Source organism: Malaya genurostris, chromosome 2 (assembly GCF_030247185.1).
Source record: "Malaya genurostris strain Urasoe2022 chromosome 2, Malgen_1.1, whole genome shotgun sequence".
Taxonomy (NCBI): Eukaryota; Metazoa; Arthropoda; class Insecta; order Diptera; family Culicidae; genus Malaya; species Malaya genurostris.
The window spans coordinates 4,699,545-4,715,061 of NC_080571.1; the positions used below are offsets into that span (position 1 = coordinate 4,699,545).

Genomic DNA, 15,517 nt, shown 5'->3' on the forward strand with positions numbered 1-15,517 from the left:
ACATAATTTTCAATGATTCCAATAGAAAAGATGAGAATTGATTGATATAAACAAATTTTCCAAAACGGCCACATTCTTAGTTATTTTCGCTCGCCTCAGACATAATGCCCCAGCAGCCGTAAAATATGTCTCACAACAAATCAGTGGCATGACACACAACAAAAGACATTTTATCCCGCAACAATGATGCATTGTGCTTCTTGAAATGTCCATAAAGTTACTGTTTTGAGATAATCAGTATGTCAAAGAAATGGTGGATAAAACATCTATTTAGTCGAAGCAAAACTTTACATCGAAAAGCTGCCAAATGAAATTTTTAGTTTGTTCATACTTTCCTGCAAACGACAACCACCAAACTTGCATAGCAGAAAGATCCTACGAAACGATAGTGTTAGTGATAAAACTTTGGTTCAGAAAAGTCTTCAATGCTTAAGAAAGAGAAGGGGGCATTTTGGCTAGCAGGGGCGCTTTATAAGACTTTCCCCTACTAAATTTTTCTAAGCAGAACTCGTAGGGGAAGGTGTTCGGTTGCTTGCCTTGCACCCCACCGTAACTTTTGACAGAAAGCAGATAGCGTCATTCCGACAAATGTCATGTGTGTGTGTGTAATAGCAGCACGTTCTTTTTGTGCCGAATACCGAAGTAAACAGACGCTTGTACTTTTTGCTGCGCTCAAAACAAATTTTAATTACGTGAAAATCAACACAAAAGTTTTTTCTGACTTTTTTTATAGTACCATAAATTGAAGAGCATCAATCGAAAAGGTGAGTGGATTGAACGTTTATGAAGTGAAATCGATCTATTTCGGGATTTATTACCGGATGCTATCAAAATTTTCGCAACCAAAGTTTTTGTAGTAATTTTCAAAATGTCTACCGATTTCGGTTACCGGCACCCCATTTTTTCGACAAATCGCGAAAAATTGGCAGTGATATGCAGAGATGTCTGCAAATTTGACTGTAAATGATCAAATTTCGTATTGTACTAACTGGAATTTCAAATTGACTAACTGGACAAATTGACAGCTTCAAAACATCCATCATATGAGTAAAAACTTTGGTTTTCTGGTTCTGTTAGCCATGGCGACTGCAAACAAATCGTCGACGTCGAGGAAAATGAACTGTAATGCGCTGATAAATGCCATTAATTAGTGGACAAGAAGCCAACAAATTCGACTGCAGTAACTTATTCAATGCCGCGAAGCCGGAGGAAGGCCGATCAAATCAACACCAAAGGCACCACCATCCAAATCATCGGTAAATTTTTTAAATTTTTAGCAAAATTTCTTAGGGTGCCGGTAACCGAACACCTTCTTTGAAATGGCAAAAATTTATCACTTTACTAAATTATCAACTTAGTTGCTTAATCAGTTGTTAGCTAGGGACTTTAACTTTCCATTGATTTATATATGTCCGCATAAGTTATAAGCTTAACATAAAAGGGTGCCGGTAACCGAACACTCTTCCCTATACCTTCAAAGGGGCTTCGATAAATTATAGTTTTCGCTGAACAGATTTTAATTCTTAAAATATAGGAGAATGGGGGACAAAACGAGGACATTTTGGTTTAATGATTGTTTTTACATTTTAATTTAAATATTTATAGCGTACAGCATTTTTGGGTCGTCACGGACAGAAACCAACAGCTCCTAAGCAATGGTAATCCGATGGTGTTTGTGGTCGTAATTGACAAATTTAGGTATAAATTTCGCGGCGACCCATCTCATACCCAAATTGTTGGTACTAATCGAAGTGCACGAGCCAATCGATATATTTAGGTCCTCAGCTACTCTGATAAGTTTTATTTGGATAATTGACTCATTAGAATAATAATTCAATTGTTTAAACAGCATTCTTAATACATTGATATCCTCAACGAAAAAATTTGAAAAACCCTGTTTTAATCCACCTGGTCATGTAATGATGTCCAAAAAAGTCTTTAAAACTGAGTTCAAAACTTTTTTAATTTGTAATATTTTAAAGCTTTTTTAATTTGTAGTATTTTGAAGTTCGAATGGTCATACACTAACATGACCTACAAATTGGAACAGTTTCGAGCGGATCAGCCATTTCGCCGAAAGCCGTTTCGTCGAAAGTCATTTCGCCGAAAGTGTCATTTTGCCGAATGACATTTCGCCGAAAGGGTTATTTTGCCGATTCCTGCAATTGTCCTAATATTATAATTGGCATTGATTTAAAATAAACACAAATGAATGATAATACGTTAACGCCCGTTTTGTTGACATACAATTGTACTTCTTGAATAAAAATTGATTATTGTGCTCTTGAGTAAAGATTGATTCATGAACCTCAGAACGGAGTTCCCAAGGAAACTCCACCAAGCCAATGTATGTGGTATTTTCCGTTTACTAAGTGAAAAAATATCCGATGCGGCTTCGCCACATCGATTTGATTCGTGTGCTGTACGACCTCGGTACCGCTCGTTCGGACCTAACTTAATCAAAGAAACCTAGCTTTGAGTAGACCGGGCAAACGAGACGGTTACAGGTTTGTATGCAAGAGGCCGCCGCTTCCGACGGCAATACGACCTATTCGGCGGCATTCCCAGAAACGACTTTCGGTGAAATGGCATTCGGCGAAACGACCCGCTCCCGTTTCGAGCACAACTAAGAAGATAAAGCTTGCTTTATTTAGAATTGGAACAAACTGTTGCTCATATTGTGGCGCTCCTGGCGGACGGATTTGGAAGTTCTTGGCGGCCATGTGTCGGGAATTTTGTCAGCTTCACGTATGAGTTTTGACATTCCGCAAATCGACTGTACTTTGTAAACAATCAACATGGAAGCCGAAAGAAGGGAAAAAATTGTGCACAGTTATTTGGAAAATCCATTGTGGTCTGGATCTAGGATAGCTAAACAGCTGAAATTGCCCAGAAATACCGTATGGCGCGTTATCAAACGAAAACCACAAGCCAATCGTCGGAGTGGAACTGTCGACCGGAAACTGCGATTTTGAAGACGATTGAGAGGAATCCTAATCTGTCGGACCGTGATTTGGCCAGAAAATTCGGTGATGTCCATAGTACCGTGAGGAGAACTCGACTCCGGGAAGGAATCAAGTCGTATAGAGCTAGCAAACAGCCAAATTGGACCATAAAGCAGAATAGTGTGGTCAAAATTCGTGCTCGGAAACTATATGATCAGGTACTGACAAAGTTCGACGGATGTCTTCTGATGGACGATGAAACCTATGTCAAGGCTGACTTCGGACAAATCCCAGGTCAAAAATATTACTTGGCAACGGCTCGGGGGGATTTTCCAGCCAAATTTAAATTCGTTTTTGCCGAAAAATTTGCAAGAAAATTTATGATTTGGCAGGGCATTTGCAGCTGTGGCAAAAAACGAAAGTTTTCGTTACAAATAAGACAATGACATCGGAACTATACCAAAAAGAGTGTTTCCAAAAACTGAATTTTGCCGTTCATTCGATCCCACGACCATTCTGTAATGTTTTGGCCAGATTTGGCAAGCTGTCATTACAGTAAAGTCGTTCAAGAATGGTATACAGAGAAAGGAGTCCAGTTTGTTCCGAAAAACCTTGACCCACCCAACTGCCCCCAGTTCCGCCCTATTGAGAAATACTGGGCAATCATGAAGAGGAGACTCAAGGCAAAGGGAAAGGTTGTCAAAGACTTAAATCAGATTACGACCTGGTGGAATAAGATAGCTAAAACGATGGACGAAGAAGGTGTGCGCCGGAGAAATTCGAGAATTCCTTCGAAACCGCAACGAATAATTTTATCCGTATTTTTTCTAAAAAGTATGAAGAAAACGCTACATTTGTATGAAAATAGATCTTGAATTCAATAATAAATAACTGAAATACAGGCAATTGTCTTTGTTCCAATTCTATCTGAAGCAAGCTTTATTCTACGGTTTTCTAAGATGGTTTGAAATGTTCATAATTTATCATCTTGTAATGTTAGAACCGGAAGTCGGACTTGGATATTTTTATGGAACTATCAGATCTGTTAATTTGAGTTTAGTTTTATAAAAATCTGGTGGTCCCTAGACTACCTTGATCTGCAAATTAGAGACATTTATTAGCCAAAGTAAAGAATTCGCCACGTATCACATGGTTTCTTTAGCAATCTCATTCATAATCTTGACACTGACATTTTTGCTCTAAGCACCCTATCTGCGGAACCGGAAGTTGAATCTGAATAAAAATCGGAATATTTTGATGGTATTTGAAGACCTCTCAGTTGAATTTAAGATGGTAAAAATGAGTTGAGACTTCTTCGAGAAAAGCCTACTGACATTATTTTTTTTAGATGTATGTCACTCTGTAATTCCGGAACCGAAAGTCGAATCCAAATGAAATTCGGGAACATTATATGAAATCGCAAGTCCTTTCATTTGAATCTACTTTTGTAAATATCGGTTCAGCCATCTCCGAGAAATTATTTTCACTGTTATGGTGCATACCACCCTGTCAGTCCGAAACCGAAATTCGGCTCCAAACGAAATTCAGGTTCTTTATATGGGATCATAAAACCTTTCATTTGTTTGCAAAAACCGATTCAATCTTCTTCGACAAAATTGAGTGACAATAATTCCAGAACCGGTAGTCGGATCCAAATGAAATTCAGAAAATTTGTATGGAACCATAAGACCATTGATTTGAATTTTAGTTTGTAAAAATCGGTTCAGCCATCTCCGAGAGAAATTGATAATAATATTTGTCACACACACAGATGTTTGCTCAGTTCGCCGAGTTGAATCGAATAGTATATTACATTTCGCCCTCCGGGTTTCAGTTGGAAAGTAGGTTTTTACAGTGATTACATAACCTTTCTATATGAGAAAGGCAAACGTTGAATTATTATTAGAAGCTAACTAACGAAATTAAAATAATCAAACTAGATTTAGTTAGCTCTTGTAACAAAGAAGATTGTGTAGAAGAATGGAATTGATTCGCTCAGTAGAATACCGGAACAAAATTAATTAAAATTAATTTTAAAATGTGAACTTATTTTCGCAGAATTGTTAGGAAATCCTATATAATGTGGGAAAATTATGCGCACATGATAAATTTAAAAAAGGCACCACATAGTAAAGCAAGACGTATTCACGTCTAAATGTGTATCTGAATCATGTGTTACACATTGTTATGCCATACAAAAAACGTTAGTATTGTGTAAAGTTATGAAAACCCAATTCGATTTCCCAGTCAATGGGCCAAAATCTGTTGTTAATGTTATTTCCCAGCGTACCTCTGCTTGAGCCATTATCACGGGAAGAAAAAAGAATGACAAAACACCAAATTATACCAAAACAATACAGAACTCATGTGCTTTTGGATGACTGGTAGTAGCCGTTTTTTCAGACACGTGTTGACGTAAGCTTGTTCGTTAATCGTATCTGTAGTTATGAAGGTTCTGTTCTTCAAAGCACAACTACAAATAGCCTGCCAAACCATGTGATGCCATGGATTATTAGATTATTTGTGGTGGTTCGATTAGATCATTAATATAATTAAGTTTTCTAATAGTCACCAATCAATGAATATATTTCATCTAATTTAACCAAATATCAACCTTAAATTCACTATTGGTAGCTAGTCAACCGAAGCAACACCGAAACCGAATGTTATATTCCTGTGCTCAGAATCGGGAAAACACAGCAACAAGAAAAAATAAAGCATCACGCGGACACGCCAAACTAACAGGACACGCAGACACAGAATCGTGCCGTCAATTTATTATACATTACCGCCCTGCGGAAATGACGAATTTTCCTCAAGACGTGCTGCGATGATTTTTCTTGCCTTCGCTTTGGTTACCGGTTTGGCATTCCCCGCAAGACATCAAAATAGTATGCCCTGGAATCGACGCTCTGCTGCTAAGCAACATCCAGTATCTGGTGCCTGATGCCGGGGTATCTTCGGGTGCAAATATCGAATTTCCTTCGGTTTATACATTCTATTTATGTTGCGTGCGAAACGGCCCGAGAAGGAAAGCGGTTAGAGCTCAACGACGGAAGGGTAGGTGTTTATTCCGTTTTTGCACCTGACTTGCGCCGGAATCCAGGTCGTCAGCAATCTTAACTGAAGGAAGCACGAGCGGAAGCAAATAAATCGGCAATCGAGTAGCAGCAGATGCAACTGTTCACTCTTTCGTTAATGGTAGTCAAAAAGGATACTCCACTGCATCTTGGCCTGTTGGCGGAAGAAGTTTTCTCGTAGCTAGCGTCTTTCCTTTCGGCGCGGTTGCCGTCGCTGTTGTGCAGAAGTGACTGTTCTAATTCAATTAAATCTTTGGGCTCTGAGTGTCGGAAATAGTTTTCTTCCAAGAAAACTTGCCTGCTTACGATTCTAGCAAACGAAGACGAGGAACGGTGTCTCAATGGTCAATAGTTGTTTGCACTGTTTATCCCTGTGAAGCTGTAGATAAGTATTGCTAGATTATGTGGCATTGAACTCACCCATTGAATCCTGACGAACGCCCACGGAGCCCATGTTGGAGCTGTGTGTCATCGAGAAAGGTTGCGTCATTCCTGGATACGAGGAGGCACCCATCTGGAAGAGGTCCTGGCAGGAATAAACAGCCGATTAGTATCGAAATTAAAGTCTCCGACCGTCAAATGAACCGCGCGTAGCAATTGTGACGGTTTTCGAAAAAGGACGATTCGAAAGGAAGAAAAGGGGAGAGAGAGAGTGGGTGGAGCGATGGGAGACATATTCCATGCAAGTCTCGTGTGCGAATTGGAACGGGACACCATAAACTGATTCTCACCTGCGGATATCGATTGATTGAGTTTGGATGGGGATACGGTTGATAACCCCGGGACACGCTGTAGCCTTGTATGTTTCGCATCATGCCATTGCACGACGGTATCACCGAGGGTGCGAGCGCTTTCTGTAATTGCTTTTCTTGCTTGCGATATTTAGCCCGGCGGTTCTGAAACCAGACCTGAAAAAATAGGAATAGATAGATTGGGTGAGAAAAACGAGATGAATGATAAAAAATATAAATTAAGCGTGAAATTACTTTCCCGTCCGTCGTCGGACGGGTGTGCTTTAAGAACATTGACTGAAACGGAAAGTTCTATGTTTCGGTAAGGCAAGAACATTTTCAAATTTTTGCTTATAACTGAACAAAGCGCGAACTGGTTGAACTTGAAATTAAACCAATGTCATATGTTCATTGGCTTGTGATACCGCAACACTGAAGAGAATAGTTTACGACTAGTATCTTCGGAACCGGTGCTCAGATTTGGATGATATTTTATTGCAATAGATGTGATTGAATGTCTGAAATATCTGGAATAGTCTTTAGTCTTTAGTCTGTAGTCTGTAGTCTTTAGTCTTTAGTCTTTAGTCTTTAGTCTTTAGTCTTTAGTCTTTAGTCTTTAGTCTTTAGTCTTTAGTCTTTAGTCTTTAGTCTTTAGTCTTTAGTCTTTAGTCTTTAGTCTTTAGTCTTTAGTCTTTAGTCTTTAGTCTTTAGTCTTTAGTCTTTAGTCTTTAGTCTTTAGTCTTTAGTCTTTAGTCTTTAGTCTTTAGTCTTTAGTCTTTAGTCTTTAGTCTTTAGTCTTTAGTCTTTAGTCTTTAGTCTTTAGTCTTTAGTCTTTAGTCTTTAGTCTTTAGTCTTTAGTCTTTAGTCTTTAGTCTTTAGTCTTTAGTCTTTAGTCTTTAGTCTTTAGTCTTTAGTCTTTAGTCTTTAGTCTTTAGTCTTTAGTCTTTAGTCTTTAGTCTTTAGTCTTTAGTCTTTAGTCTTTAGTCTTTAGTCTTTAGTCTTTAGTCTTTAGTCTTTAGTCTTTAGTCTTTAGTCTTTAGTCTTTAGTCTTTAGTCTTTAGTCTTTAGTCTTTAGTCTTTAGTCTTTAGTCTTTAGTCTTTAGTCTTTAGTCTTTAGTCTTTAGTCTTTAGTCTTTAGTCTTTAGTCTTTAGTCTTTAGTCTTTAGTCTTTAGTCTTTAGTCTTTAGTCTTTAGTCTTTAGTCTTTAGTCTTTAGTCTTTAGTCTTTAGTCTTTAGTCTTTAGTCTTTAGTCTTTAGTCTTTAGTCTTTAGTCTTTAGTCTTTAGTCTTTAGTCTTTAGTCTTTAGTCTTTAGTCTTTAGTCTTTAGTCTTTAGTCTTTAGTCTTTAGTCTTTAGTCTTTAGTCTTTAGTCTTTAGTCTTTAGTCTTTAGTCTTTAGTCTTTAGTCTTTAGTCTTTAGTCTTTAGTCTTTAGTCTTTAGTCTTTAGTCTTTAGTCTTTAGTCTTTAGTCTTTAGTCTTTAGTCTTTAGTCTTTAGTCTTTAGTCTTTAGTCTTTAGTCTTTAGTCTTTAGTCTTTAGTCTTTAGTCTTTAGTCTTTAGTCTTTAGTCTTTAGTCTTTAGTCTTTAGTCTTTAGTCTTTAGTCTTTAGTCTTTAGTCTTTAGTCTTTAGTCTTTAGTCTTTAGTCTTTAGTCTTTAGTCTTTAGTCTTTAGTCTTTAGTCTTTAGTCTTTAGTCTTTAGTCTTTAGTCTTTAGTCTTTAGTCTTTAGTCTTTAGTCTTTAGTCTTTAGTCTTTAGTCTTTAGTCTTTAGTCTTTAGTCTTTAGTCTTTAGTCTTTAGTCTTTAGTCTTTAGTCTTTAGTCTTTAGTCTTTAGTCTTTAGTCTTTAGTCTTTAGTCTTTAGTCTTTAGTCTTTAGTCTTTAGTCTTTAGTCTTTAGTCTTTAGTCTTTAGTCTTTAGTCTTTAGTCTTTAGTCTTTAGTCTTTAGTCTTTAGTCTTTAGTCTTTAGTCTTTAGTCTTTAGTCTTTAGTCTTTAGTCTTTAGTTTTTAGTCTTTAGTCTTTAGTCTTTAGTCTTTAGTCTTTAGAATAAGGATTCCTTAGCTTTAAATTATTGGATTATAGCCTTCGACATAATTAATGAACAAATAATGAAAAACAGTAAAATTTTAAGCTTCAATTTTTATTCAAAACTTGAAATGTAGTCCCCTATTTCAAGTTCTTCCAACTCTTTTATCCTGTCCGCAAAATATTACTCCGTCGTGGCAATGATTTCGTGTGAACTGGATTTTTAATTGATAAGCTATGTTTTGACGTTTGCCAAAATTAATAATACTTGGGAGCCGAATCGGTCGAACAAAGTGGATGGAGTATCATTAAGGAACTTTGAATCGTTGTGTTTTTGCTTCTGTGTGGTAATGCATTTTTCATATATCTGTGGAATTTTACACGAATTAAGATGAATTTTTACGTTTGCCTTTCTCTATAGAAAGGTATTAGAATTGTTGGAAAAACCGACTTTCGTCTCTCTCTCTCTCTCTCTCTCTCTCTCTCTCTCTCTCTCTTTGAGTGAGAGTGTGTGTTCACTTTTCGAAGATATTTTAACACGCTGAATTTTCTCAGAGATGGCTGAACCGATTTTAACAAACTTATGCTTAAACCTACTGTCGGACCATTGATCAAGTTCAAAAATGACGTGGCTGTGGCTTTTGGTTCCGGAGATATGATTGTATAAGTGACGTAATAGACAAAACGCGTTGTTTTTTACCGCTCTAATGTATATAAGGGTGTCAATATTTTGGGATCACCTTTAATTTCGTTAAGCGATAATGCTCAAAAGTTCAAGATCTTTTTTTATGCAAATGTGGCGTTTTCTTTATACTTTTAAGAAAATATACGGATAAAATTATTCGTCACGGTTTCGAAGGAATTCTCGATTTTTTCCTGTAACACGGCTCAGTAGGCGGTGCACACCTTCTTCGTCCATCGTTTTAGCTACATTATTGCACCAGGTCGTCATCTGATTGATATCTTTGACAACCTTTCCCTTTGCCTTGAGTCTCCTCTTCATGATTGCCCAGTATTTCTCAATAGGGCGGAGCTGGGGGCAGTTGGGTGGGTTAAGGTTTTTCGGAACAAACTGGACCCCTTTCTATGCATACCATTCTTGAACGACTTTGCTGTAATGCCAGCTTGCCAAATCTGGCCAAAACATTACGGGATGGTCGTGGGATCGAATGAACGGCAAAATTCAGTTTTTGGAGACACTCTTCTTGGTATAGTTCCGATGTCATTGTCTTATTTGTAACGAAAACTTTCGTTTTTTTTGCCACAGCTGCAAATGCCCTGCCAAATCATAAATTTTCTTGCAAATTTGTCGGCAAAAACAAATTTAAATTTGACTGGAACATCCCCCGAGCCGTTGCCAAGTGAAATTTTTGACCTGGGATTTGCCCGAAGTCAGCCTTGACATAGGTTTCATCGTCCATCAGAAGACACCCGTCGAACTTGGTCAGCACCTGGTTATATAGTTTCCGAGCACGAATTTTGACCACACTATGGTCTATGGTTTTATGGTCACTATTCTGATTTGGCTGTTTGCTAGCTCGATACGACTTGATTCCTTCCCGGAGTCGAGTTCTCCTCACGGTACTATGGGCAGCACCGAATTTTCTGGCCAAATCACGGTCCGACAGATTAGGATTCCTCTTAATCGTCTTCGAAATCTTAGCACGGAGTTTCCGGTCGACAGTTCCACTCCTACGATTGGCTTGAGGCTTCCGAATCGTCTTCAATGTTTCCTTATACCGTTTGATAACGCGCCATACGGTATTTCTGGGCAATTTCAGCTGTTTAGCTAGCCTAGATGCAGACCACAATGGATTTTCCAAATAACTGTGCACAATTTTTTCCCTTCTTTCGTGGACGCCAAAACTTCCAAATCCGCTTTATGAAAATTCCACTATGTGGACTAAGAAGGGTTTTTTAGATTAGCAAAACTCTTTTCAAAGTAAAACATCAAAATCAAAAATGAGCCGAAATTAGTGTCAGAAATTATTTAAAGAAAAGGTAAAAAAATCACGAGACTATTTTGAAGAAAGAGAAAGGCATTATCCCACCACTAGGTGGATTAAGTAGGGTTTTTTTTTGCATAATCTCTCTACATAATGGTATGGAACTTTTAACACACTTTTTTATACACGTGCATCATTTCGGACGACAAGAAAAACAAATTACAGTAGATTTTGTCATTTTCCTTCCTTGCAGAATCTAGTTGCCTTAAATCAGGAGGAATTGAATGATTTTTGCAAACCTCGATTTTTTCAGTTGAACCTATTTAACTTTGTTTGCGTCGAAGTGCATTTTCTCTTTCGTTGAAGCTTCAATTCCCTTTATCGAAGGTTGAACACGACACTTGTAGTCAGTGTTGGTGATTGCCGAAAATTTGACAGAAGCTGCCATATTGCTATCTATATTGTACCTATACAACATTTTCAATCCGGTACACTGAGCTAAATTTTTATTTTCACATTATATGATATTCTAATGATTATTCACTATTAGCAATTCCTATGATAGCTACAAAGTGTATTAAACATCATGTCAAAAATATAAGATAATCTTATGAAACATAAAACTCTTCGTAACGTTATTTTTACAAGATTTTCATATAACGAATGAAATTTCCAGTCTGAGTCAAATTTATTGGCACACCCTATAACCATTACTAGATATCCACATAATATACATTTAAACAATTTATGAAGCGCATATTACATTTTTTTCGAATTAATATAGATAGGTTTATCTATACCATATGACTAGTTTTATAAAATTTATATATAACTTTTAATGGAGATTACTTTTAATGGAGGTTGTGATTAATAGAAAAATGTAATGAATATGAACTTGCATATGGTATGTTTATCAATATCATAAAGATTATGAAGATATAAAATTTATTGAACATCATTTAGATTTTATGTAGAGTTCCATTAAAGATCATTTATTGTCATATGTCTTTTGTGAAATACCATCTGCGTACGATTCATAAGACACATCCAATGAATATAAATTATGTAACGAGTTAGGTTTCATCGGATTTCAATATACATTATATGGAATATTCTTATAACTTTTATTATGGTAACGTGTATTCAGATTTAACGTACACTTTAAATAAAGATTATAAGTTTTCATATAACCTCTATAAATTATATTCTGCATACGATTCATATGACAAATCTGATGAATATAAGTAAGATTTTCATTTCAGTGTAGAAGATGCTACAAGAACTCGATTCTCTCAATGCATGAACCGTAAGAGAATTTTGCTACATTTCTTCGCTCCACTTTATACTCTGAGTATTTCACGGCCCTCTCAAAAAATTTACAGTCTGACAATGATCGTTGCTGTGTGGAATTTCCCAAGAGAGAATCGCAAGTTGACAATTATCGCAGAAAATCGAATCGATGATTCAACTTGATGATTCTCATACTAGGTTGTAATATTTCAAAACCCTTGTTTGGAGCATTCACAGACATTTTCATAGACACAACTTATACAAACTTATATGCACATAATTAGAATAAGCGGCAATAGTAAAATGATTCTATCGCAATTATCAACTGCCTGTATAGAATCGGAGAGAGGATCCCAACAGCAGCGTGCCAACCTTTGATTCTCAGAAATGTCATCAAGAGAAATTCGCTCTCGCACTGGTGTCGATTTTATGTTAAATGAGCCATGCCGGGTTTTTGTTGTTGCGATGATATCCGTCTCTCTTTGATGGCACTGATTTGTGTGAAGAGTTGCTGGTGAGCGTTCTTTGATACGATGAAAGCCATCCTTGCTTGTAGTAAATAATGATTGACTTCGGGTAGCGGAATCGCTTGTTTCGATGCCCTTTTTTGACATGGATTACTAATATCGAGCTAGTCTTATTCATCTTATTATAGATACGATCGAATTACTGAATAGGAGTGAGTGTGTAAGCTGCATCGAACAAGATTCGACAGCAAACTGAAAACCATGTTGCATTCGGACTGTTGTGGTTATTGTCAATTTAACCACACTCAATTACCTGTGAATTTGTAAAAATCGATACAGCCATTGCCGAGAATATTAAGGCTTTAGTTTTGGAACACAAAAATTAATCACCTGGTCGTTTCTGATTGAAAAGAACTTAAACTGACCCAGAATAGATTCCTCAAACAAACTTTGTGAGCCTTAATGAAGCAACAACAGTTTGTGAGCCTTAATAAAGGATACACGGAAAGACCGAAAGCATTTTGGCTAAAAAATTAGTTAATTTTCTGATTTTAGTTAGTTATTTATTTTTTGAGACAACTAAAAAAATCTTAGTTTTGCTAATTTAGATTTTTTAATTCTCATTCCCTTAATAATAATAAAACATTTGTTGAAATGGCTATTTTTTTAGGTGATCTCACCAATTAAACGTGCTGTCATTTCTTAGCTACGGCACACTTCATTTCCATTCAACTAATTTTTTAGTTGAATTTGAGAAATAGAACGTTGTTCTCAACCAACATAAATAGTTGAATTGGCTTCTGCAATTTGCAGCTATATGGCGCACTGTCACCGAAAAAACGTTAACACCGTAATGACTACTAGCCACTAGATGGCACACTACCACCGAAAAAAATTTCAGTCGCAATTGTCTTTCCTATATTGGCAGGTATACATACGATGTTATATTGGAGAAAAAGACATAAACAAAACATAAACTTCTTTTTGAAAATTTTTCTTCTAAATCGCTGTTTTCTTCATTCGACGTCACGAAATGGACTCTCTCACTGAAAACTTTAAGCACTCGGAGAACAACAACCGAATACAAGTAATTCACCGGACGGTGTAGCCCGGAAGGTTGGAAGATACAAAAAGCATCATTTGACATATACAATTAGAGTGCAACATTCGAAATTCACTTCACTGTTCCGCGCACAATCGCTTAAAATGCGCACAAATGTTGAATAAATACACTTTCCACTAAAAGTTTACACCATTTTGACATATCGGTTTAGAAATTTATATATGGATATATCGTAACATATGCGAAAAACATCACAACAATTTGCAAGCAGTTTCAACAAGGCTGTCCTTTTTAGCTTTTAAATGGATTGTTTTGCTTTGACACACCTCATGAGTGTTTGGCTGATAAACTTGTTAATAAAACCAATTTCAGTTTTGTACTGTCCTTCAGCAATGATGGTGATAGGTAAATAGAAACAAATTTTCTAAATTTTAATAATAAAATTAGTTGTCAACGAGAATTTCGTGTTGGATTGAAATATTGCTGGTTTGTGTCCAGGATATTCGCCAACTAAACACATTCTCTGAAAATAAGAGTTCATAGTTATTTTGGAAATTTTGTTGTTAAAATCAACTAATTCAAAAACAGTAATACGAATTAGGCGCAGAGCTGATTTCGGTCGTTCCGTGTACTGTTTAGCTCCCTTTTGCACTCTTGCTTGCGAATGGTAATTCTTTATTGCGCATGGTTTTATACAGTGTCAGAAAACATCAAAGTCTCTCAATTGGCGTGCAATGAGACAATGTTTTGATGGAATCACGTTGACAGCATCAAATTATTTCATGTTGGACAGAAAAAAAACTGATGGTCAATTAGCAGGTGTTGGAATAGCACCAACCATAGTGTTGTGTTTAGGATTAAAAGTAATAAGCTAATTGTTCGCAAACATATATTTCAAATTGAGCAAGGCAAATTAGCAAGGTCCACAGCTTGGCGTGAAAAGTCAATGCACATCTGAGCAGTTGTAGATTTGATGCAATTTTATTTGACGAAACGGGATCTGTAATTGAGTCTCTCTGACAAACAAACGTTAAGGTGAAGCCAGAGAGAAAGTGACAAGTAACGCGAAGCGAAACTTGACAGATCGCACGGAGTCGCGCTGCAGAGCTCCGTCCACTCAAGTTCAGCAGAAAAATGACAAGTATGTCAGAGTGAACTCGATGCGTTGCGAAGCGACTACTGACCGATCGCATCGCACTCACTCTGACATACATATTTCTACTGATCGTGCGATCTGTCAGAATGAACGCGATTTACGAAGCGTTCACACACGGAAAGACCGAAATTAGAATTTTGGCGAAAAAATTAGTTGATTTTCTGATTTTAGTTAGTTATTTTTTGAGACAACTAAAAAAATCTTACTTTTGCTAATTTAGATTTTTTGGTTCTAATTCTCTTAATAATAATAAAATATTTGTTGAAATAGCTATTTTTTTAGTTGAATTCACCAATTAAACGTGCTGTCATTTCTTAGCTAAGGCACGCTTCATATCCATTCAACTATTTTTTTAGTTGAATTAGAGAAATAAAACGTTGTTTTCAACCAACATAAATGGTTGAATTGGTTTCTGCAATTAGCAGCTATATGGCGCTCGTTAACACCGTAATGACTACTAGTCACTAGATGGCACACTACTACCGACAAAAATTTCAGTCGCGGTTATCTTTTCTATATTTGCAGGTATAAATACGATGTTGTATTGGAGAAAAAGACATAAGCGAAACATAAACTTCTTTTTGAAAAATTTTACTTCTAAATCGCTGTTTTCTTCATTCGACTTCGCGAAATCGACTCTCTCACTGAATACTTTGAGCACTCGGAAAACAAAAACCGATTACAAGTAGCACACCGGACGGCGTAGCCCGGAATGAGAAGATACAAAAAACATCATTTGACGTGTACAATTAGAGTGCAACATTCGAAACTCACTTCACTGTTTCGCGTAAAAACATTATTACCCACAATCGCTTCAA

The 15,517-nt window shown here is 36.6% G+C and overlaps 2 protein-coding genes across 2 annotated transcripts in view; both read right to left on the minus strand.

The window, feature by feature from the left end:
• Window positions 1-15,517, minus strand: part of LOC131428368 (probable 4-coumarate--CoA ligase 1) — a 286,060-nt gene that overhangs the window by 94,995 nt on the left and 175,548 nt on the right. The gene's annotated exons all lie outside the window — the stretch shown is intronic.
• LOC131428369 (homeobox protein unc-42) overlaps window positions 1-15,517 on the minus strand; it is a 100,558-nt gene that overhangs the window by 1,497 nt on the left and 83,544 nt on the right. The window contains exons 4-5 of the mRNA XM_058592281.1: window positions 6,757-6,933; window positions 6,446-6,551 (exon numbers count right to left, since the gene is read on the minus strand). Of these exons, the coding sequence (XP_058448264.1) occupies window positions 6,446-6,551; window positions 6,757-6,933 (283 nt within the window). The remainder of the gene's footprint in view (window positions 1-6,445; window positions 6,552-6,756; window positions 6,934-15,517) is intronic.